This window comes from Salmo salar, chromosome ssa10 (assembly GCF_905237065.1).
Source record: "Salmo salar chromosome ssa10, Ssal_v3.1, whole genome shotgun sequence".
Lineage (NCBI taxonomy): Eukaryota > Metazoa > Chordata > Actinopteri > Salmoniformes > Salmonidae > Salmo > Salmo salar.
The window spans coordinates 16,806,367-16,830,368 of record NC_059451.1 but is presented as its reverse complement, the minus strand read 5'-3'; the positions used below and the strand labels follow the sequence as shown (position 1 = coordinate 16,830,368).

Sequence of the window (24,002 nt, the reverse complement as noted above, 5' to 3'; positions counted from 1 at the left end):
ATTTGAATTTCCTACAGGTGGACTCCCAATGAAGTTGTAGAAACATCTCAAGGATGATCAACGGAAACAGGATGCACCGGAGCTCAATTTCGAGTCTCATAACAAAGGGTTTGAATACTTATGTAAATAAGGCATTTGTTTGGGTTTTTTTTAAAACAGTTTTCACTTTGTCATTGAGTATTATTGAGTGTGTAGACTGATTAGGATTTTATTTTATTTAATCCATTTTACAATAAGGCTGTAATGTAACAAAATGTGTAAAAAGTCAAAGGTTCTGAATATTTTCTGAATGCATTGTAGTTTGACACTGACAAACTGAGAATCTGACATCAATAAAAACAACCTTGCCTTGATTCCATCAATAGCCTAGGCCTACATGTGTGGAGACACACATATTGTACAATGAGTAGGTAGTTAGTCCAAAAAAATAAAAAATAAAATAATAAAAAAAACACCTTTCCAGTTTCACTGACTCACCCAATAATGTGCAGCTCACTCATAGGCGGTGGCCGATGCACTCGTGCCAAAAGCTTCTCTCTCCTGTTTAGAAGTTGATAACTTGGTAGCCTACAGACAGATTAGTCTTTTCTTTTAATCAGGATCCATTTGCTTTCCAACCTCTCTTTTCCCTTGATTGTATTTAAAAGAATACGAAAGGCCTGTTTAGGCTGCATGCTGTTCACTGACAGATTTGCCACACGTTCCCGACTGTAAGCGTGCCTTGTGATTGGGCTACACACAATCCACAGATAACATCTTTTAAAAAAAAAATAGCCTATTGATCATCTGTGGCTAAATTATAGGCCTACTCCTGGTGTAGTATTCTGAATGATGTAATTTATTTTTGAATAGACAGCAGTGATTCTAAAACTTTGGCAAATGTATCTCAATTTAATAAAATAAATTATGAAGAGGGGGAGAGAGATCAAATAAAGTTACTCATTCTAGTTCTGTGAGAGATATAGGCTTGCTTCTCTCTCTCACCACTGCAATGGCCACGCATTGGTTTATACAGGCTACAGTGTTGCGCAAACCATGAAGACCAACACAAATAAATTCTTAGAATATCAGGCACTATTTTCACATTACTTTTTTTAGGGAGGCAGCCAGGAGAATTACAGAGGAGTCAAGTTGGATGAACTGTGATTGCTTTTATTAGGATTTCTACATTGCAAAATATTTTTCATGCCACGAGATGTGCCATATCCTGACAAATGTGTTCCGGAACAAAACAGTCCAAACCAGAGGTCAAATTAAGCACTGCTCATAACTGTTTAAAAAAATATATATATATACACTGCCTTCAGAAAGAATTCACAACCCATGACTTATTCCACATTTTGTTGTGTTACAGCCTGAATTTAAAATTGATTAAATTTAGATTTTGTGTCACTGAGAAACACACAATACCCCATATTGTCAAAGTGGAATTATGTGTTTAGACATTTTTACAGATTTATTGAGTCAATAAGTATTCAACCCCTTTGTTATGGCAAGCCTAAGTAAAAATGTTCTTCACAAGTCACATAATAGGCTCTACTTTTGGCTGGCGTTTCGGCGGCACTAGTTTTAAATGCACGTTAGTTTGCAATTTCGTCATGCAAATACTGTCACACTGGCATTTTCCAGCAATTTACCTGTCTTATATCAGCTCACTTGCGCCCAGATAGGTGGGGTGGAAATATTTGAGGTGCATTCCTAAAAACATGATCCAAAGTGATAATTTCAGGCAGTGGTGTTAGTGATATTTAAGACCAACCAGTAACGCAGTTGGTTATGGCATGACTTTTGACAGTGGAAAGGCAGCATATCCAGCCATGACGCACACTACCCATATGCACATTGAACAAGAGTAGCCTAATGTGCTTTTGGTGCCTGTATACTTCGTATTTATGTCTGCCCAATGAAATCGCGAAGCCGATAAAGGGTTTGGCTACTGAGACCACTTGCAAATACATCTTAAATCACCAAAGCTTTACTAAAGTATCAAGTTTGAGAGGAGTAAAACAGTGAGCCGACATTCCCTTTTAATCTATGCATTGTAGGAAGGCCCACATTAATTTAGCCATGCAGGTCCCGTTTTGGTTGTGGGTAAAACCCCCTCCATGATGTAGGCTACATGCCCATCATGAAACGAGAGATGAGAACCTCGGTGAATACCAGTGAACCTCATATTTACAAGTTCTGTAACCTGTAACAACTGTTTGTTTTCCGTTTCATACGTTCAAAACACAAGCCCTCCCTTAGGCCTACTATAATTTATTTTATTTCACCTTTATTTAACCAGGTAGGCAAGTTGAGAACAAGTTCTCATTTACAATTGCGACCTGGCCAAGATAAAGCAAAGCAGTTTGACACATATAACAACAGAGTTACACATGGAGTAAAACCAACATACAGTCAATAATATGGTAGAAAAATAAGTCTATATACAAAGTGAGCAAATGAGGTGAGATAAGGAAGGCAAAAAAGGCCATGGTAATAATGAAGACTGGTTCAACAGCAATGACTGTCTTTTTTATCCTGGCAATTTTCTGACTATTTATATGGTGTTGTTTAAAATGATGTTCCAACCCACTTTATTAGAATGATTCACCTTTCTGGTATTACAGTGACAACGTCCTTGCCGCGCTTGCAATGCAACTTCAGGAGATGGTTCCGATTATGTTCATAAAACATAGGCCAATTTGGGAAGAGTTTAACGGTGAGCAAACATTCTCCCTTTATATTGGATCTTTGTCCAGCTACTTTGTCAAGTTTGGATGCGCATAAAACCCTCAATAGTCTGCATTGTTTTAATATTATATGCCCACAGGGAGAAATGATGGTGCCTGTAAGTGTGACAGACTATTTAAAACAAGTTGTTGTTTTGTTTAGTTTAGAATTTGATTGAATAATTCATTCTCTTTCAGGCCTGATCAATGTTTAATTTAATTTTGCTTATTGACAATGTCAGGCATGTCCATGCTGAGCCATAATGTAATTTACAGTAGGCCTAGAGCCCTACTGTATATCAGTGTGAATGCTACTGAAGCCATGCAATTACTTAGAACAATATGGACTGCAAATGGGTTCATGTATTTAGCAAAGATAGGTCTACATTTTGTTATTTCGTTTCTGTAAGCCATTTAACAAACTATAACGGACTAACATTAGAATTGGAGTTGATTCCAAGGCAACACATAGGTTTGTTAAAATAGAGCCCAATAAGTTGCATGGACTCACTCTGTGTGCAATAGTGTTTAACATTATTTTTAAAGGACTACCTCATCTCTGTACCCAACACATCCAATTATCTGTAAGGTTCCTCAGTTGAACAGTGCATTTCAAACAGATTCAACCACAAAGACCAGGGAGGTTTTTCAATGCCTTGCAAAGGGCACCTATTGGTAGATGGGTAAACATAAAAAAAGCAGACAAAGAATATCCCTTTGATCATGGTGAAGTGATTAATTACACTTTGGATGGTGTATCAGTACACTCAGTCACTACAAAGATAGACGTCCTTCCTAACTCAGTTGCTGGAGAGGAAGGAAACTACTCAGGGATTTCACTATGAGGCCAATGGTGACTTTAAAACAGAGTTTAATGGCTGTGATGGGAGAAAACTGAGAATGGATCAACAACATCGTAGTTACTCCATGGTACTAACCTAAATGACAAGAGTGAAAAGAAGGAAGCCTGTAAAGAATAAAAAATATTCCAAAACATGCATCCTGTTTGAAATAAGTCACTGAATTAAAAACGGAAATAAATGTGGCAAAGAAATTAACTTTATGTCCTGAATACAAAGAGTTATGTTGGGGCAAATCTAACAAAACACATCACTGAGTACCACTTTTCATATTTTCAAGCATGGTGGTGGCTGCATCATGTTATGGGTACAGTATGCTTGTCATCGGCAAGGACTAGGGAGTGTTTTTAGGATAAAAACAAAGAATAGAGTTAAGCACAGGCAAAACCACAGTAACCTAAAACACAACGGCAAATATACACTGGAGTTGCCTAGTTAATGTTTTGACTTAAATTGTCTTAGAAATCTATGGCAAGACTTGAAAATGGCTGTCTAGCAAGGATTAACATGCAACTTGACAGAGCTTGAAGAACATGGAAAATAATGTGCACATTTTGTACAATCCAGGTGTACCCAGAAGACTTACCCAGAAAGACAGAGCTGTAATCGCTGCCAAAGGTGATTCTAACATGTATTGACTCAGGGGTGAGAATACTTATGTAAATGAGATATTTCTGCATTCCATTTTCAATACATTTTTCACTTTGTCATTATGGGGTATTATGTGTATATGGTTGAGAAAAAAAAACAATTGAATCAATTTTGAATTCAGGCTGTAACACAACAAAATGTGGAATAAGTCAAGGGGTATGAATACTTTCTGAAGGCAGAGTCTTCACATCTGCTGATTTAAAATTACATTTAAAAAAAAAAAATATATATATATATATATATATATATATATATATATATATATATATATATATATATATATATATATATATATATATATTCAGAAGACTTAGGCCGGGTGTGTCCACTAACTTTTTAGCTGGGCTTTGCTCCTTTCATATTTATTTTGAAACCGGCCTCAGTCCTCTGAATACCTAACCCTGGGATAGTTTCCTTTTTCATCTGGATTACAATTACACACATTTTAATGCCAAAAACACACCAGAATGGCTTTCCAAGAGGTACTGAGTGTTCGTGAGTGGTCCTGTCTAAGCCCTGACTTAAATTGGCTTAAAAAATCTGAGATAAAGTTTGAATACTGCTGTCCATCAGTTCTCCAACCACATTTACTGCACTTCAGCAATTATGACAAAAACAATGGATATGTTTTTTTTAACTAGGCAAGTCAATTAAGAACAAATTCTCATTTACAATGATGGCCTATACCAGCCAAACTCGGACGACGCATGGCCAATTGTACGCCGCCCTATGGGACTCCCAATCACGTCCGGTTGTGATACAGTCTGGATTCGAACCAGACTGTATCACCGGATGTTGTAGAAACGTTCTGCTAGCGGAACCCCCAGCCGCAACAGCAAGAAAGCTTGCTTGGGCAGCAGAATCGGGGGCCCGCATGGAGACTGAGAACAAACACAGGTTTGTCCCAGGTGGGCAGCCCAATTGAAAATCACATTCACAGCCTAGTTATTGCCCATATGGGTCTCACTATACACCCATCCTTTACCCAGATGTACAGTGCATTCGGAAAGTATTCAGACTGCTTGACTATTTTACGTTACAGCCTTATTCTAAAATGGATTAAAATACATTTAAAAAAATCATCAATCTACACACAATACCCCCTAATGACAAAGCGAAAACAGGTTTTTATAAATGTATGTTCATTTACTAAAAATAAAAACAAAAATACCCAATTTACATACAGTTGAAGTCTGAAGTTTACATACACTTAGGTTGGAGTCATTAAAACTCGTTTTCATCCACTCCACAAATTTCTTGTTAACAAACTATAGTTTTGGCAAGTCGGTTAGGACATCTACTTGGTGCATGACAAAAGTAATTTTTCCAACAATTGTTTACAGACAGATTATTTCACTTATAATTCACTGTATCACAATTCCAGTGGGTCAGAAGTTTACATACACTAAGTTGACTGTGCCTTTAAACAGCTTGGAAAATTCCAGAAAATGATGTCATGGCTTTAGAAGCTTCTGATAGGCTAATTGACATCATTTGAGTCAATTGGAGGTGTACCTGTGGATGTATTTCAAGGCCTACCTTCAAACTCAGTGCCTCTTTGCTTGACATCATGGGAAAATCAAAAGAAATCAGCCAAGACCTCAGAAAAAACATTGTAGACCTCCACAAGTCTGGTTCATCATTGGGAGCAATTTCCAAATGCCTGAAGGTACCACGTTGATCTGTACAAACAATAGTACGCAAGTATAAACACCATGGTACCACGCAGCCGTCATACCGTTCAGGAAGGAGACGCGTTCTGTCTCCTAGAGATGAACGTTCTCTGGTGTGAAATGTGCAAATCAATCCCAGAACAACAGCAAAGGACCTTGTGAAGATGCTGGAGGAAACAGGTACAAAAGTATCTATATCCACAGTAAAACGAGTCCTATATCAACATAATCTGAAAGGCTGCTCAGCAAGGAAGAAGCCACTGCTACGAAACCACCATAAAAAAAGCCAGACTACGGTTTGCAACTGCACATGGGGACAAAGATTGTACTTTTTGGAGAAATGTCCTCTGGTCTGATGAAACAGAAATAGAACTGTTTGGCCATAATGACCATCATTATGTTTGGAGGGAAAAGGGGGAGTCTTGCAAGCTGAAGAACACCATCCCAACCGTGAAGCACGGGGGTGGCAGCATCATGTTGTGGGGGTGCTTTGCTGCAGGAGGGACTGGTGCACTTCACAAAATAGATGGCATCATGAGGTAGGAAAATTATGTGGATATATTGAAGCAACATCTCAAGACATCAGTCAGGAAATTAAAGCTTGGTTGCAAATGGGTCTTCCAAATGGACAATGACCCGAAGCATACTTCCAAAGTTGTGGCAAAATGGCTTAAGGACAACAAAGTCAAGGTATTGGAGTGGCCATCACAAAGCCCTGACCTCATTCCCATAGAAAATGTGTGGGCAGAACTGAAAAAGTGTGCGTGAGCAAGGAGGCCTACAAACCTGACTCAGTTACACCAGCTCTGTCAGGAGGAATGGGCCAAAATTCACCCAACTTATTGTGGGAAGCTTGTGGAAGGCTACCCGAAACGTTTGACCCAAGTTAAACAATTTAAAGGCAATGCTACCAAATACTAATTGAGTGTATGTAAACTTCTGACCCACTGGGAATGTGATGAAAGAAATATAAGCTGAAATAAATCATTCTCTATACTATTATTCTGACATTTCACATTCTTAAAATAAAGTGGTGATCCTAACTGACCTAAACAGGGAATTTGTACTCGGATTAAATGTCAGGAATTGTGAAAAAAATAGTTTAAATGTATTAGGCTAAGGTGTATGTAAACTTCTGTAAGTATTCAGACCACTTGCTATGAGACTTGAAATTGAGCTCAGCTGCATCCCGTTTCCATTGATCATCCTTGAGATGTTTCTACAACTTGGATGGAGTCCACCTGTGCTAAATTCAATTGATTGGACATGATTTGGAAAGGCACACACCAGTCTATAGAAAAGGTCCCACGGTTGACAGTGCATGTCAAAACAAATACCAAGTCATGAGGTCAGGAAGGGTTCCAAAAAAATGACCGCAGCATTGACAAACTAAGCAATCGGGGGAAAAGGGCCTTGGTCAGGGAAGTGACCAATAACCGGATGGTCATTCTGACAGAGCTCAAGAGTTCCTCTGTGGAGATGGGAGAACCTTCCACAAGGACAACCATCTCTGCAGCACTCCACCAATCAGGCCTTTATGGTAGAGTGGCCAGACAGAAGCCACTCCTCAGTGACCAATAAAAAGGCACATGACAGCCCGCTTGGAGTTTGCCAAAAAGCATCTAAAGGACTCTGACCATGAGAAACAAGATTCTCTGGTCTAATGAAACCAAGATCGAACTCTTTGCCCTGAAAGCCAAGCATCACGTCTGGAGGAAACCTGGTACCATCCCTACTGTGAAGCATGGTGGTGGCAACATCATGCTGTGGGGATTTGTTTCAGCGGCAGGAAATGGGAGACTAGTCAGGATCGAGGGAGAGATGAACGGAGCAAAGTACAGAGGGATCATTGATGAAAACCTGCTCCAGAGCGCTCAGGACCTCAGACTGGGGCGAAGGTTCCCCTTCCAACAGGACAACGACCTTAAGCCACAGCCAAGACAACACAGAAGTGGCTTCGGGACAAGTCTCTGAATATCCTTAAGTGGCCCAGCAAGAGCCCAGACCTGAACCTGATCGAACATCTCTGGAGAGACCTGAAAATAGCTATGCAGCGACGCTCCCCATCCAACCTGACTAAGCTCGAGAGGATCTGCAGAGAAGAATGGGAGGAACTCCCCAAATATAGGTGTGCAAGCTTGTAGCATCGTACCTAAGGTTGCACATTTTGGGGAATATTCAGAGGTGGAAACTTTCTGTGGGAATATGGGAATTAACAGGAATATATGCAAATTAATATTAATACCATTTAAATGTAGATGTTTTTTTGCATTGGATATATTTACCATATCATATGGAGAGTGAAACATAAACCTTTACCTTATCGTAAGTAGACATCATTGCAAATGATTCAATCCTTCCAATATAAATTTTTAAAAAGCAATTTAGTTAAATGAGTTGACTCTTCAGATGGTGATTTCACTGAACAACAAAAGAAAGGGAATATTGAATGATCCCCAATGATCCATCGCATCTCCCAAAAACGTTTTCAACATACATCTGTAAAATGATGGTCTAGAAACTAAGGCTTTGGTGGTCTTCCTCTCAGGCTTCCATGTCTTCTCCCTGGACCTCCTCAATTTCCACCTCTTGAACATCAGACTCTGGGCCTCATCTTCACTGTCACTTTCCAACCTTGATGCGAATGACTCGTTGTCAGGTGGAAAAAGCCTCAAATTTGCCCAGATGGCCACCAATTTTTCAACCCTTGCATTGGTCAGCCTGTTGCGTGCTTTGGTGTATGTGTTCCAAAACAAGGACCAGTTGCGCTCTGAGGGGGATGTTGGTGTGATTTGGAGGATGGAGGCATCAGGTGAGAGCCTCAGATCCACAAAGTCCCGTACACCAGGTGGCTGATGAGATATGTCAGCACGACTGCCATATTGCATTTCCATCCCAAAGCCCTTGCTTGGAAGTGTACTTCGCCAGACTGCCAAGAACCTTGCGCTCATCCAGGCCAAGGTAGTGAGACACGGTATTGATGACACCATAGGCCTTGTTGATCTCTGCACCAGACAGGATGCTCTTGCCAGCATACTTGGGGTCCAACATGTACCCTGTGGCGTATATGGGCTTCAGGCAGAAGTCTTCATGCTTTTTGATGTATTTCAGAACTGCAGTTTCCCCTGCTTGGAGCAACAGTGAAGTGGGCAGGGCAGAACGGATTTCTTATCTTACATCTGCAAGAAGAGTCTGAACATCAGACAGGATGGCTTTGTCTCCCTAAATCTGTGCAATGGCTACTGCTATATGTTTCAGGAGTTTTAGGCTGCTTACCACACTCTCCCAAAATACATAATCTAGGAGGATCGTCTTGATGGGGCTGTCCATATCAGCAGACTGTGATATGGCCATTTCTTGGAGAGACTCCTTCCCCTCCAGGAGACTGTCAAACATGACAACACCACCCCAATGGGTGTTGCTGGGCAGCTTTAATGTGGTGTTCTGTTTCTTCTCACTTTGCTTCGTGAGGTAGATTGCTGCTTTAACTTGATGACCCTTCACATACCTAACCATTTCTTTGGCTCTCTTGTAGAGTGTATCCATTGTTTTCAGTGCCATGATGTCCTTGAGGAGCAGATTCAATGCATGAGCAGCACAGCCAATGGGTGTGATGTGAAGGTAGGAAAAACTAACTAGCAGAAATTAACAAGTTACAAATGATTTAAACATACTTTGCTGTTGGCTACTATTTACTAAATAACAAAAAAATCATGTATGTCATATACAATATATTCACCCCACCCAGTATTGTAATCAAAACTTACCAGAAAGCATGTAGTCCTTGGCTCAGACAGTGTAGTAGCGTGGGCTCAATAGCATCTCATTAGTGTGCAAGATCTTGAGAGACAGCTGTACATGTGATGGAAGAATGCACCTTGCATGCAATTGAATTGGGGATAGTTTAACCAAAATATGCCACAAGACCTAGAATTGCCTTATGTATATCCCACAAAAAAGGTTCACTGTTATTAGCTTACTTTTTTTAATGAATTTAAGCAAAATTCCCAGGCTTAACTTCCCATGGAAAATGTCCAGAAAAATTCCGTAAATTTACCAGAAAGTTTCTGACCCTTTGCAACACTAGTCATACCCAAGAAGAATCAAGCCTGTAATCGCTGCCTAGGGTGCTTCAACAAAGTACTGAGTAAAGGGTCTAAATACCTATGTAAATGTGATATTTCCTTTTTTTGCTTTATCATTATGGGGTATTGTGTATAGATTGATAACGGGAAAAAACAATTTCATCCATTTTAGAATAAGGCTATAACAAAAAAATGTAAAAGTCAAGGGGTCTGAATACTTTCCGAATGCACTGTAACCCATTTGGGTAAATCACTAGGGCAACTTATGAAGCCCAACATGGCAACCACATGTGGGGCAAATGTGGATACGGAGGACAAAACCTTGTTTGTCCCTGTTGGGTTTCCCTCATGGGGCCTGTGAAACAGCCCTCCATTAACCATATAGGCCCCACATGGAAATGTTAGCTGGGTTATTTTGGTGAGTTGGTCATTTGGCTGACAAATAAGCATCCTCCAAAATTCCATGACCGTCACAGCCATAACTCTTGGGGCGATAAGGTAAGGAAGTGGTTGGGGTGTGGTGGGAGGGAACACAGCTTTGAATCTTAATTACCTCAGCCAACAGCCGAGACATTGACACAGAAGCTCTGGGACGCCTTCACCCGGTGTGGCAAGACCGCAGCTGAGGGAGGCAAACAGAGAGTTGGGTTGAGATACCTTGTCATCACTTTTCTACCCTCATTTTTTCAGATCTTACTTATACAGCTGAAGAAAATACCTATTTTACCAGTGCAGAATATATCATTATTCCACAAGAACCTCAACATAGCTCAGGATGAGCTATTCTGTTCAACAAACTTTCACAATGCATTCTAGGGAATAAGTACACTAGTGAATAGTGGGCCTCTCTCTCACTGGGGGGCCTTTTTCTCCAAGAAAAAGTGGTTAATGAACCAGAACGGACCGTTATTACATACATCTGTGTCACTTCAGTGAGGCTCATAATATAGTTAAGTACAGTGCACATTCTCTTTAAATACGTGATTTGTTTTTCAATGTGTTCCCATAGCAGTGAATGTTAATATTGCCTATGAGTCATGATACGCATTGATTTGATTGCTCCTTGGAATGTGAGTTAATACGTCATACTGTGAATCCCAAACATCAAAACAACTTATCGCAAAACATCTAGGCCTATCTCAGTCTATAAAATAAAGTGCATAATACTGAATTCTCTGTTATTAACCGTGTGCTCTTTTAACAACTGTCATAAAAATACACACAGGACCTCTTTTGAAGTTCTCTGCATAGTGACGCACACTACGGTTTCATAGCAGTAATGCTTGTTGAATCCTAAGAGGGCTAACTTTTGCATGTAAATTATAAAACCTTTGGAAGGTGATAAGAACAGAAAAACATGCCCAACGTCTTGAATAATTAACAGGACAAGCATTCACACTCTTTGGATACTGTATGACTCCTAAGGATAGATTCAAATGTTTGTTAAATTAAGTTAACTTAGCCAAGCCAATTCCATTATTAATAAGGTTTAAAGTCAAATAGAATTAGCGTATGTATATCAAAGTTTGGGCTGAGAAAGATACAGTGATAAGAAAAGATAAGGACAACACCCTAAGATTGGCACTGAAATTACCATGATGAAATCAAATCTTATTGGTCACATATGCTGAATACAACAGGTGTAGACCTTAGTGAAATGCTTACTTACGAGCACTTAACCAACAATGTAGTTTTAAAAAAAGTAATAAATGAATAAGAAATAAAAGTAAAAAGTAATTAAAGAGCAGCAGTAAAATAACAATAGCGAGACTATACACAGGGGTCAATGTGCGGGGGCACCGGTTAGTCAAGGTAATATGTACATGTAGGTAGGGTTATTAAAGTGATGATAAAAACAGAGAGTAGCAGCGGTGTAAAAGAGGGGGGGGGTCTGGGTAGCCATTTGATTAGATGTTCAGGAGTCTTATGGCTTGGGGGTAGAAGCTGTTTAGAAACATCTTGGGCCTAAACAGTGCCCTCTGTCCTATCCCACTGTAAGTAACCCAAGTTACGTAAAATACAGTTTTGTCATACCATGCATTTATATTGTGGTTTATTTTCCCACATTACATCTCTGTATCAAATTAAAGCCTGCTGTTGTGATTGACATCAATTTCCAAGTAGTGTATGCAAACTGAATCTGACGTATCCAATGAAACCAAATAAATGTTTATCTTCATTATACAGCTTGTCACACAGGCTGCCAAACTACAAACACTGCATATTTGGGCATCAGTTTTGTAAATATTTTCTAAGCGTCAGTCAAGCTCAGATTGCATATTTTGTTCCATGGCAATTGGAAAAAATCTGTTGAAAAGCAGTAGTACCCCATCTACAGGACACAAAAAGTAATCTTTATCAGAAGACTACCATACACTGTGCATTCTAGTTACTGCCCCTCACAATCATTAAGTACTGCGTATAGGCTACTACTGTAAAAATAATCTTTATTTGTAAAGCGCTTGTCAACAGAGTGCTATATAATAAGCTGCCATCTAAGCTGTTAAACATTTCCCCATTCAAAAGGTACTACAATAACATACAGACAGTATACAGACCAGACAGGGGGATTATGTCTGTGAAACAGTAAATTGTTGTTAACTACGTATGTATGTGACTCCATGTGAAATGTTTGTACAGGATGCGAAGGGACGCATTTTTGTCATACCACCGACCATGCTGTCCCACACTGTCTACCCATGACTGACTGAGCAGAAGAGCTACTATGAACGTCTGAATGGGATACAGATTTACAAGAGGTTACAATTGTTAGCTTAGTTTCTTGGCACTGCATGCAAACTCCAGCAGAGGCTGAGGACCTTCTATTTATACTCAATCAGCAGTAAGTTTGATAGCATGACTGAGTGAGTGAGAGTGTGTGAGAGAGGGACAGAGAGATAAATTAGTTGAACAGGAAGAGGGGAAGATAACGAGAGGAGGGTAAGATTGTATAAATATTTTCTGGGAAATTCATTCCAAATTCATATGGTAATGTAGGACTTCCAAACAGCCATTAAGCGCTGTTCATAAAAACGTCTGAATGTTCTGTACCAGTACACATAAGGTAAACAGTCTTCTTTGCCAAATATAATAATCATGCTTGCACAATCTAAAGTCTCTGAACTTCTTAGCAATTTTGTAAATTGGAATAGCCTGAACAATAATGTGGCCCAAGTTACAATGAAGGAACAGATACGAAAGGACATTCAGAAAAACTCTTCAGAATTTTCCTGAACAACTAGTCCGAAATGTGTTAACTTCACTAGCTACAGTTAATATATGATCAGTTACACTGATGCCTAATTCATTTATAGCTAGGCCTACACCATGTAGGCTACATAAATAATAGAACAAGATTACCTAGAAATAAAAATACAATTATTGGACCAATAGATAGGTCTATATTACAATCCTATTAAAATACCAAGAGAATATTGACAAACAAGTTTGGGGAGTATTCTGATTACAAGAAAATTAACTGTAATCAGTTAAATTTCCAGCAAATATATTGTAATCAGATTACAGATACTTTTGACAAACTAGATGATTATGTTTAAATTCAGAAAGGATGTTTTCTAAAAAACACATTATGACACCTTTCAGTTTTCTCAATGATATTCAATTAAACACTGAAAAAAGGCACAAGTTTAAGTATGTTCCACCTGAGCGAGTCTGAACACAAGTCAGGGACCACTATGATGACACACCAAATGTGTTTGATGGATCCTTTGTCTTCCTCTAATGCTTTAAGAATAAATTAATCCACAAGTAACTGAAAGTAATCAGATTACGTTACTGAGTTTGGGTAATCCAACATTTACTTTACTGATTACCAGTGGCGTAAAGTACTTCAGTAAACATACTTTAAAGTACTACTTAAGTCGTTTTTTGGGTATCTGTACTTTACTATTTATATTGTTGACAACTTTTACTCCACTACATTCCTAAAGAAAATAATGTACTTTTTACTCCAAACATTTTCTCTGCCACCCAAAAGTACTTGTTACAATTTGAATGCTTAGCAGGATAGAAATGGTCAAATTCACACACTTATCAAGATAACATCCCTGGTCATCCCTACTGCATCTCTTCTGCCGGAGTAAATAAACACAAATGCTTCAATTTGTAAATTATGTCCGAGTGTTGGAGTGTGCCCCAGGCTATCCATAAATAAATAAAAACAAGACAATTGTGCCATCTGGTTTGTTTAATTTAAGGAATATGAAATTATCATACTTTTACTTTTTATACTTCAGTATTTTTTAGCAATTACATTTACATTTGATTCTTAAGTATATTTAAAACCAAACACTTCTAGACATTTACTCAAGTAGTATTTTACTGGGCGAATTCCACTTTTACTTGAGTCATTTTCTATTTACTTTTACTAAAGTATGACATTTGGGGACTTTTTCCACAACGGATTACAATTTTGGACAGGTAACTTGTAACAAACGGATTGCGTAACCTTCCCAACCCTGTATAAACAACTGGATAAAGACAAGACACAAGTGACACACCTGCCAGAATTGAGTAAGGCACGTAGGCTAAACTTTAAGATTTCCAGTTAGTGGAAGACACATTTTGGAAATTAAAAGAGTTTAAGAGAGCCATTATTGAGTTATTCCCCCTGCATTGTAGGATATAGCCAATTACAATCAAAACATACTTTATTTAATTCCTTGACAAATGTAATCACACATTTCACTGCCTGTTTTCGAAATGTAGTGTTCCTTTTTAAAAGTCTCCTGCCGTCACCATGTAACGTTATTTGAAAAGTTTCACTTTCTTACCTTTGGTCGACTTTAATATTTCAGATAAGAAAGACACCACAACTGCAGGTTATGAAGGAAAATGTAGTTCTGTTTCTTCATTGAAGTTCGTTGTCTTTTCACCGTAACATTTTTTTTATTGCTTTTTAGACTTGAAACTCTGTCCGTACTGCTTTCGTTGCGAATGGCGTTCAGTCACATGCCAGGAAATGTTTGTGGCTGTAAACAATGTTCGCGTGCAACCAAGCAGGACACTCAGTTCAGTCAAATTATGGGAGGCTGGTAGCTGAACAGTGAGCAGCTAAATCGTTTTCTTTTCTACGCTCTAACTTCAGCGTCTTGTCAATGACAACAAGCCTGGAGGTTATTGAGAAAGTGGCCTATTATTGTCAGTTTTCTCGGGTTGTTGTCATAGCATTACTTTAGTTAACGCAGGTAAACAAACAGGTAAAAAAAAAATAGGGCTATTGACTAGCTGTTTGTGGGTCACTTATAATTGTTATTCTAAGACATTATTCTATAACCCTACCCCTAATCATAATGAATGGTAATATAATCATTAATTCACAAGCTGAATTAAAAAGCATGTCTTTATGCAATATATAAACACATCTGGAGAACAGAAAACATAATTCAATGATTTATTTAATTCAAAACATACAAAAATTAGGCCTATTGGTCATGGAGTATTTCAAGAAGCAGAGTATTTGGAGCAGCTTTATTTCTAGTGATACCTGACACATTGGCTGCATTTACACAGGGGCGTATTCATTATAGAAACCGTTTACCATTTAAAACCAAACGGTAGCAAACAGTGCAAAAGGAACGAAACGAATACCCGAATTTTCCGATAGAAACTATCGTTTGCGTCTTCCGTTTGGAGTAAACGGTTTCTGTTGCGAAATGTTTTGCAACAGAATCGGCATAATGTTTACACACCCCAGGCAGTCCTTTCGCCTTGATCACACCGATAGTGTTCTTGCGTCAAATAGTACCCAGCGTCATCTGGCTATGTGGTCAACAACAGTTCAACATTCTACCACCATTTCTGTCAAGCAGTCAACTCATACAGTTACGTTCGATAAATCCAAAGTATGCTCCACACAAAACGCACTGCAACTGCCGCTGCAAGGGAAACGCAGCGTTCCGTTAGAAATTAACCTACTTCAGGTGTACCAAAACGTGGGAACACAGTCGGTGTGTTTGAGGCGTTTGCCTGGAAACCTGACGTTGAATTGTATTGAATGAGCGTTTGAATTAGGAAAGTTTCCTCTCACGACCTCTACAAGCTAGATTGGTGAATAAAATGATATTTTAAAATACTTTACCGGTGGTCTTTTTGCAGGTAGGACTGTGAGACATCCACAGTAAAGTATAATTAAATAAACGTTTCAAAGCGCTGGTAGAGCGTTAAGTATTCTATAATCACTTGAAGCATGCCACAAGATGCAAATACATGCATGATACTTGCCAAGCTCATGCACGCGTTTACATAGATCGGTGCATGCTTCAGGATGATATAAATCAGAACGCACTACCAGTCCGTTGGCAAATTTATTGGATTATACTCGCATTCCTAAAGTCAGAAGAACCAACAGCGGTAACAACGGGTAGAGTATGGGTTCCCAAACTTTTTAGGCTGCTTACCCCATTTTGTAAAAAAAGAAAGAAAAAAGGTAATGTTTAAAAAAAGAAAGAAAACAGCCAATGTTTACTTTTTTAATTGGAGTTATGACAGTCTATTACAAATCAGTTGGACAGTGCTTTTGACATTATTCAAATCTGAAGGAAGTATGGTTTGAAGTGACTGGAATGCATCAAAAAGGTATTGGGAAGTTCAGAAGACCATTGGGCAATATGCTCTTCTGTGTAAAAAATAACACTCATTGATGCTCTTTTTCCCCCAGTCTGATTTAGTGCATAGTCTTGTCAACTGTGTTCTAATGAGTCCTGCTTGTGGCCATTGTAGAGGGAAAGCAAAGACATATAGGTTAGAGTGTTATCTTTCAGTGATGGGTGATAATGTTTTGTAACTTAAACGGTTCAAAAGAGCCACATTTGTAGGAAGAAAACAGAAACCGCTCTCTTTATTAGAAACGCATCTAGTGGCTACTGGAGGTTACTGACATAACCATGGTTCTATGTACCAAGCCCAATTTAAAAAAATAAAACATTTGAGTTTCTCTCAGGACCCCATTTTCTAATCTGGCCGTGACCCCTAGTTTGAGTATATTTAAATGTTGTTTTATTTAACATGCTGGCTTGTAGAGGTTGTGAGAGGAAACTTTCCTTATCCAAACAGTTTCTGCTCAACGTAGAATTCCAGATAACCCAATTATGTACATTTGCCAATAATTGGGCTTTTGACCAATCAGATCAGATCTTTTTGCAATAATTGGACAAAAGATCAGAATTGGGCTGCCTGTGTAAACGCAGCCATTGTCTGTGCATCTTCTACATTATGGTTCTTGACGCATCCATCCATCTGTGATTGAATAGTACTTCACCTTGGGTCAATGATCGACTTTAGTATGCTGCTGATCAACCTCAGAGTAGATATTTCGTACTAAATTACAGGGTTGCTTTTAGCCCTTGGGCTATACTGATTTCTTTCAAACATATGTCACTTTCCAGCAGCCAGACAAAACAAACAAAAACAGGAAAAAACATGATGGTGGATGACATGTCATAAACGACACCATCTGAACCCAAACGAAAGACTGATTTACAATCTATCACTTCTGGGTCAATGGCTTTGTCTTATGATGTGTTATCTTTCAGGATTGTTTTGTTGGATAACGGGCAAACGGAGACTCTTCATTCATCTTGCCCTGACAATAGGAATAAAAAGGAGTTAGAATTCATTTGGATTCAAAGATTTCTACCTTTTGAACACATTGTATGAGAGAGAAAAAGGACTTGGAGCATAAAAAGTTCTTAAAGCACAACATATAGAAAAGGAAACCATCTTTGCATAGAATTACATTTATCTGATAAGTTCTCCTAATTCTCATGTGTTAAAATCCTTTTTGGTTTGGTTTCCTGTGTGTTACACAGCATTTCTTCTATATCACTTCCATATCTGAATGTCCTGTACATTCAACAGAAAGCTCTTTTGCAAGGCAATATCTGTCGTATGCTATCCTCACAGAAAAATCTACTCACCATTGGCACATCTTCGAGCCTCTCAAACTTTGAACCTCTGGAAGTGATGAACTTTGCAATCCCAACAGCCAGTAGAAGACCCAGACAGATGCAAAATATGCATAGGACTGCTACAAGACCCGGGCTCCTTGATAAGTCATGGCTCCCATCACTTTGTAAAGCTACAGTGAAAAAGTATAGTTACGCAAATATATGATTCAGTTGTCTTAAAAGTCAACTGAATTGATTAATCCGCTGGCATTTACAAAACAGGAAAATGCTGTTCTCTTGAAAGCTTAATTATAATAGAACCTAGGTGCCCATTAGTAACAGCTTTACCGCTAAGACTCACTGTCTGCAGGGATTCATTTGATGAATTCAATAATATATTATTTGAATCTGAAACACACACCTGTGCTTGAGCTCATGTTCCCTGAGGTAAAATCAGAGTTTGGTGACGAAGTTGACAAGAAGTTTGAGGATGTGGAGTCACGAGAAGTTGTTCCAGTTAGGGTCTGATTTGTAGAAGTGTCAGCTGTAAAACCTGTAGTGGTGGTGCTGCCATCGGATGCTTGTGATGGAGTCAGTGTCTGAGAGGATTGGGAAGGCTCAGTTGTCGGTGATGATTCCAATGAGACTCCAGTGTTACCAGTAGGAGCTGAATCAGGTGTTTCACTGACTATGAGACTTGTTTTACTGGCTTTTGAGGTGGGGACCACTGTGGTGGTGACAGGCAATGTTGGGGTAGTCTTGGTGGTAGCCTTCGATGAAGACAAGGTTGGGGATTCAGTGGACCCTGCATTAAAGGAGTGTTATTATTGGATCATTTCACATTTACAAACTAGGCATGCATACATTTATTTATCATTTTTAGTTATGCTCTGTAACTTGGTCATCCCTGATAACAAATCTGTATCGGAATTCAATGTTTTGAGACAATTATTTTGTTGTTAAACACATTGAGACAAAACCTGGTATGCATTTGGGTAGTCTCTCGTGATAGACTGTTACTGGCCAGCGCACAAGCAACATTTGGTTCTGTACTTGGTGCTGAGATTAGCATTTGAGTAGCACAATTGGGTGGATCTGGGGTGTCAAAAAGAAATGTAATGTGGAAAAGTCTAGCTCCCTTCTGTTTTTCTAATGAAGAACAACACTTCACATGATTTGCATATAATGAAAGTAATATCCCCGTCATTTGCATTGAAGAAGAGACGGAGATATCGGGGACCTTAGGTCGGGGTGCCTTGTAAGGATCCGACGGCGAGTGAGTAATCCGACTCTACCATCAGTCCTATTAGCTAACATGCAATCATTGGATAATAAAATGGATGAAGTCCGATCAAGATTATCCTACCAACAGGACATTAAATACTGTAATATCTTATGTTTCACTGAGTCGTGGCTGAACGAAACCATGTATAACATAGAGCTGGCTAGGTTTTTGGTGCATCGGCAAGATAGAACAGCTGCCTCCAGAAAGACAAAGGGTGGCGGTCTATGTCTATTTGTAAATAACAGCTGTTGCATGAACTCTAGTATTAAGGAGCTCTCAAGGTTTTGCTTGCCTGAGGTAAAGTATCTCATGATAAGCTGTAGACCACACTATTTACCAAGGAATTTTTCATCAATATTTTTCGTAGCTGTCTATTTACCACCACAAACTGATGCTGGCACTAAGACCGCACTCAACAAGCTGTATAAGCAAACAAGAAAATGCTCATTCAAAGGCGGCACTCCTAGTGGCCCGGGGACTTTGATGCAGGGAAACTTAAATCTGTTTTACCTCATTTCTACCAGCATATTGCATGTGCAACCAGAGGAAAAAAAACTGTAGACCACCTTTATTCCACTCACAGAGAAGTGTACAAAGCTCTCCCTCGCCCTCCATTTGGCAAATCTGACCATAACTCTATCCTCCTGATTCCTGCTTACAAGCAAAAACTAAAACTAAATTACTATGGCATTAAGGGGTACACCACATCAGTCACTGGCTTCATCAATAAGTGCATCGATGACATCGTCCCCACAGTGACCGTATGTACATACCCCATCCAGAAGCCATGGATTACAGGCAACATCCGCACGGAGCTAAAGGGTAGAGCTGCCGCTTTCAAGGAGCGGGACTCTAACCCGTACACTTAAGAAATCCCGCTATGTCATCCGACAAACCATCAAACAGGCAAAGCGTCAATACAAGACTAAGATTGAATTGTACTACACCGGCTCCGACGCTCGTGGGATGTGGCAGGGCTTGCAAAATATTACGGACTACAAAGGGAAGCACAGCCATGAGCTGCCCAGTGACACAAGCCTACCATTCGAGCGAAATTACTTCTATGGTCGCTTCAAGGCAAGCAACACTGAAGCATGCATGAGAGCATCAGCTGTTCCAGACGACTGTGTGATCACACTTTCCGTAGCCAATATGAGTAAGACCTTTAAACAGGTCAACATTCACAAGGCCGCAGGGCCAGACATAATACCAGGACGTGTACTCTGAGCATGCGCTGACCAACTGGCAAGTGTCTTCACTGACATTTTCAACCTGTCCCTGACCGAGTCTGTAATACCAACATGTTTCAAGCAGACCACCATAGTACCTGTGCCCAAGAACACCAAGGTAACCTGCCTAAATTACTATTGACCCATAGCACTCACGTCTGTAGACTGGTCATGGATCACATCACCACCATTATCCCAGAAACCCTAGACTCACTCCGATTTGCATACCGCCCCAACAGATAATGCAATTTCTATTGCCCTCCACACTGCCCTTTCCCACCTGGACCAAAGGAACACCTATGTGTGAATGCTATTCATTGACTACAGCTCAGCTTTCAACACCATAGTGCCCTCAAAGCTCATCACTAAGCTAAGGATACTGAGACTAATCACTTCCCTCTGCAACTAGATCCTGGACTTCCTGACGGGCCGCCCCCCAGGTGGTAAGGGAAGGTAACAACACATCTGCCACGCTGATCCTCAAACACGGGGCCCCTCAGGGGTGCGTGCTCAGTCCACTCATGTACTTCCTGTTCACCCATGACTGCATAGCCAAGCACAACTCCAACACCATCATTAAGTTTGCAGACGACACAACAGTGGTAAGTCTGATTACCGACAACGATGAGACAGACTTTAGGGAGGAGGTCAGAGACCTGTGTTGCCAGGATATCAACCTCTCTCTCAATGTGATCAAGACAAAGGAGATGATTGTGGACTACAGGAAAAGGAAGACCGAGCACGCACCCATTCTCATCGACGGGGCTGTAGTGGAGCAGGTTGAGAGCTTCAAGTTCCTTGGTGTCCACATCACCAACAAACTATCATGGTCGAAACACACCAAGACAGTCGTGAAGAGGGCACAACAATGCCTATTTCCCCTCAGGAGACCCCCCCACCCCCATTTTTACGCTGCTGCTACTCTCTGTTTATTGTCTATGCATAGTCACTTTACCTCTACCTACATGTGCATATTTCCTCAACTACCTTGACTAACCTGTGCCCCCGCACCTTGACTCTGTACCGGTACCCCCTGTATATAGCCTCGCTACTGTTATCTTATTGTTCCTCTTTAATTATTAGTATTTTTATTTTTTTTACTTCAGTTTATTTTAGTAAATACTTTAACACTTATTTTTCTTAACTGCATTGTTGGTTAAGGGCTTGTAAGTAAGCATTTCATTATAAGGTCTACACCTGTTGTATTCGGCGCATGTGACAAATTACATTTGATTTGATTTAAAACAGTAAGATGTTTAAAAAAATACTTAGTGAGTGCCAAAGTTCTGGAGCAGGACTTTAACAGACAACCATCGATTCAACTCATCCCATACTCATATTTGCTTGGAGACACACCACTGGCCCTTTAGTTTTTGCTGCAACTTTCTTCATTAGTGACCTAATGTTCTATGGCGTAAGAAAATCCATTGATTCAATTCAGATCTTTAATATAATACTTTGTAGCTGCTTGTATGTGCAATATACAAAAATAAATCTATATCACTTGACTTGAAACCACCATGTCCTCCTGTATTGTGTGAAACACATATTTCCTGGTCATGGTTGTTTTACGGTGTGACCATAACCTCCCTGTTTTGCATAATTTTGCAGGCACAATGGAGCTCTCCATATGGTTTAGGTAAGTTATTCTCTAAGGGAATAGGTTTTACGAACAAAATGTTAAATATTGACTTACCTACAGTGACGGCTACCAAAACAAAAGATAGAAATATAGTGACACTCATTGCTCCCGCCATGTTTCCCTAGAGGCGTAGACGTGATGGTTAACTTGACAGCATGCCCACAACAATACATCCTTGAAAGCAGGATGTTGGTGAATGGCCAGGGAGGTCTGCATCTTTTATTCAGTGCATATTCAATGCATGGAGCTGGTGAGTCACTGTTTGAACAAGTATGTTTGCTCAATAATGAAATGGTCCGCTGAAGCTAACCACCCTTAGAGCTGAGGGAGTTGAATGGCAGCCTACAGTCAAGAGGCATTAAAGTGGGATACATTTTTCCACAAAACAATTCATATCCTTCAAGCAACCATTCACAGGATAACTTTCTTAATGAATATTTAGTTCCGTCACCTATTATTTAATATCTACCGTTCTAAAATGATTAGAAAAAATATAAAGCCACTTGATTTCCTAAAAATAAAAGTAAAACACACAAAAATAAAGCAGCATTGCATTGTCTGAGAAGATAATCACAGTTAAACATGAGGACCCTTAACATAATTTGCTGTCCCTTCTTACTGATTACATTTATTCTGCTCATCCCACAACAGTGTACGTAGATTAGTAGAACATTGACAAAAGTAAATGATTGAGTAATCAGAGAAACTACTTGCGTAGGATTTCACAGGCTTCTTGGGTCCTTCCTGTTTGAAATACACTGGTTTAGTGGATAAGGAAGTTGAACGTTGTTTTAGGATTCTTAGTCAACAGGCGGAGGAATTCCTCACTACACAAGGGTGTTTATGGATTAAATGTTATACTGAATCTATAACCCCTGGTCATACCAAAAATGTGGGGTTTTAAATCTGTGTCACATCGACCCTTTGATCCCTTTCATACTGTTAGGTGTGTGTATATGGGAGGCGAAGTCAAGTGCAGGAGAGCGGAGTATGATAAACAGGTGCACTTTAATACCGGTCAACAACGACAGCACATAAAACATAGTAGTGCCACAAACACGGTCTAATCCAAAAATGCAGCGCCTGACAAAAATAATCACGTAACAATAAACAATTACACACAAAGACATGATGGGGAACAGAGGACTAAATACATGTAGATTGATTGGGGAATGAAAACCAGGTGTGTATGGAACAAGACAAAACAAATGGACATATGAGAAATGGAGCGACGATGGCTAGAAAGCCGGTGACGTCGATTGCCGAACGCCGCCCGAACAAAGAGAGGAGCCGACTTCGGCGGAAGTCGTGACGCATACAAATTCATATAAGTAGAAGTGCAATGTATTATGAAGGTACGACAACTTCACATATATTTTTTCAATTATGTATTTTCTCCCAAAAATAACATTACATGTTATTCATGTTTAAAATGTTAATTACAGCATTTAACTTGAACTTTTTCCATGTTCCTACGCTAATACAAGATCATCAAATTATATGTATTATGGACGGACTGTGCATAATCTATAATTTCCATTCTTCAACACATTTGCCATAAATGACCAACTATGTAATAAATACATCACATTCCTCCTTTAACTTTTGATTCTGTAAATCCTTTCCAGTGTCGATTTTAGCATGTAAATCTCGGTGGGAGCAAACAAAAAAAGAAAAGTGGAATGCATGCCAGCAAAGCCACTACACAACACTAAACAATACATGAATTGCACAATAACACGCCCACAAACTGTCAGGGCCTACATAAAGCTGTCTCAACAGCAGTCCCAACATCTTACCACTGCTACACCTGGCTATCAGCGGAGCCTTGTCTGGCAGCGAAACAATTCATTCAGCCGCATTTACTGCCTTTAAAAAAACATAGCTGATATTGTTGACTTGCTTAAACAAATGTGGTTTTTAATGACAATTGAGATGTACAAACTATGGCATTAG

The 24,002-nt window shown here is 39.5% G+C and overlaps 1 protein-coding gene across 2 annotated transcripts in view; it reads right to left on the bottom strand.

Moving 5' to 3' along the window:
• Positions 1-22,875, bottom strand: part of LOC106613633 (cAMP-specific 3',5'-cyclic phosphodiesterase 4D) — a 166,676-nt gene extending 143,801 nt beyond the window's left edge. The window contains exons 1-5 of one of the 2 annotated variants that reach the window (XM_045687395.1): positions 22,101-22,875; positions 18,312-18,695; positions 17,921-18,081; positions 14,777-17,586; positions 10,537-10,605 (exon numbers count right to left, since the gene is read on the bottom strand). In XM_045687395.1, the coding sequence (XP_045543351.1) occupies positions 10,537-10,557 (21 nt within the window). In that variant the 5' untranslated portion in view covers positions 10,558-10,605; positions 14,777-17,586; positions 17,921-18,081; positions 18,312-18,695; positions 22,101-22,875. The remainder of the gene's footprint in view (positions 1-10,536; positions 10,606-14,776; positions 17,587-17,920; positions 18,082-18,311; positions 18,696-22,100) is intronic. The other variant, XM_045687396.1, reaches the window with a different exon arrangement.
• Between the last annotated feature and the right edge of the window lie 1,127 nt (positions 22,876-24,002).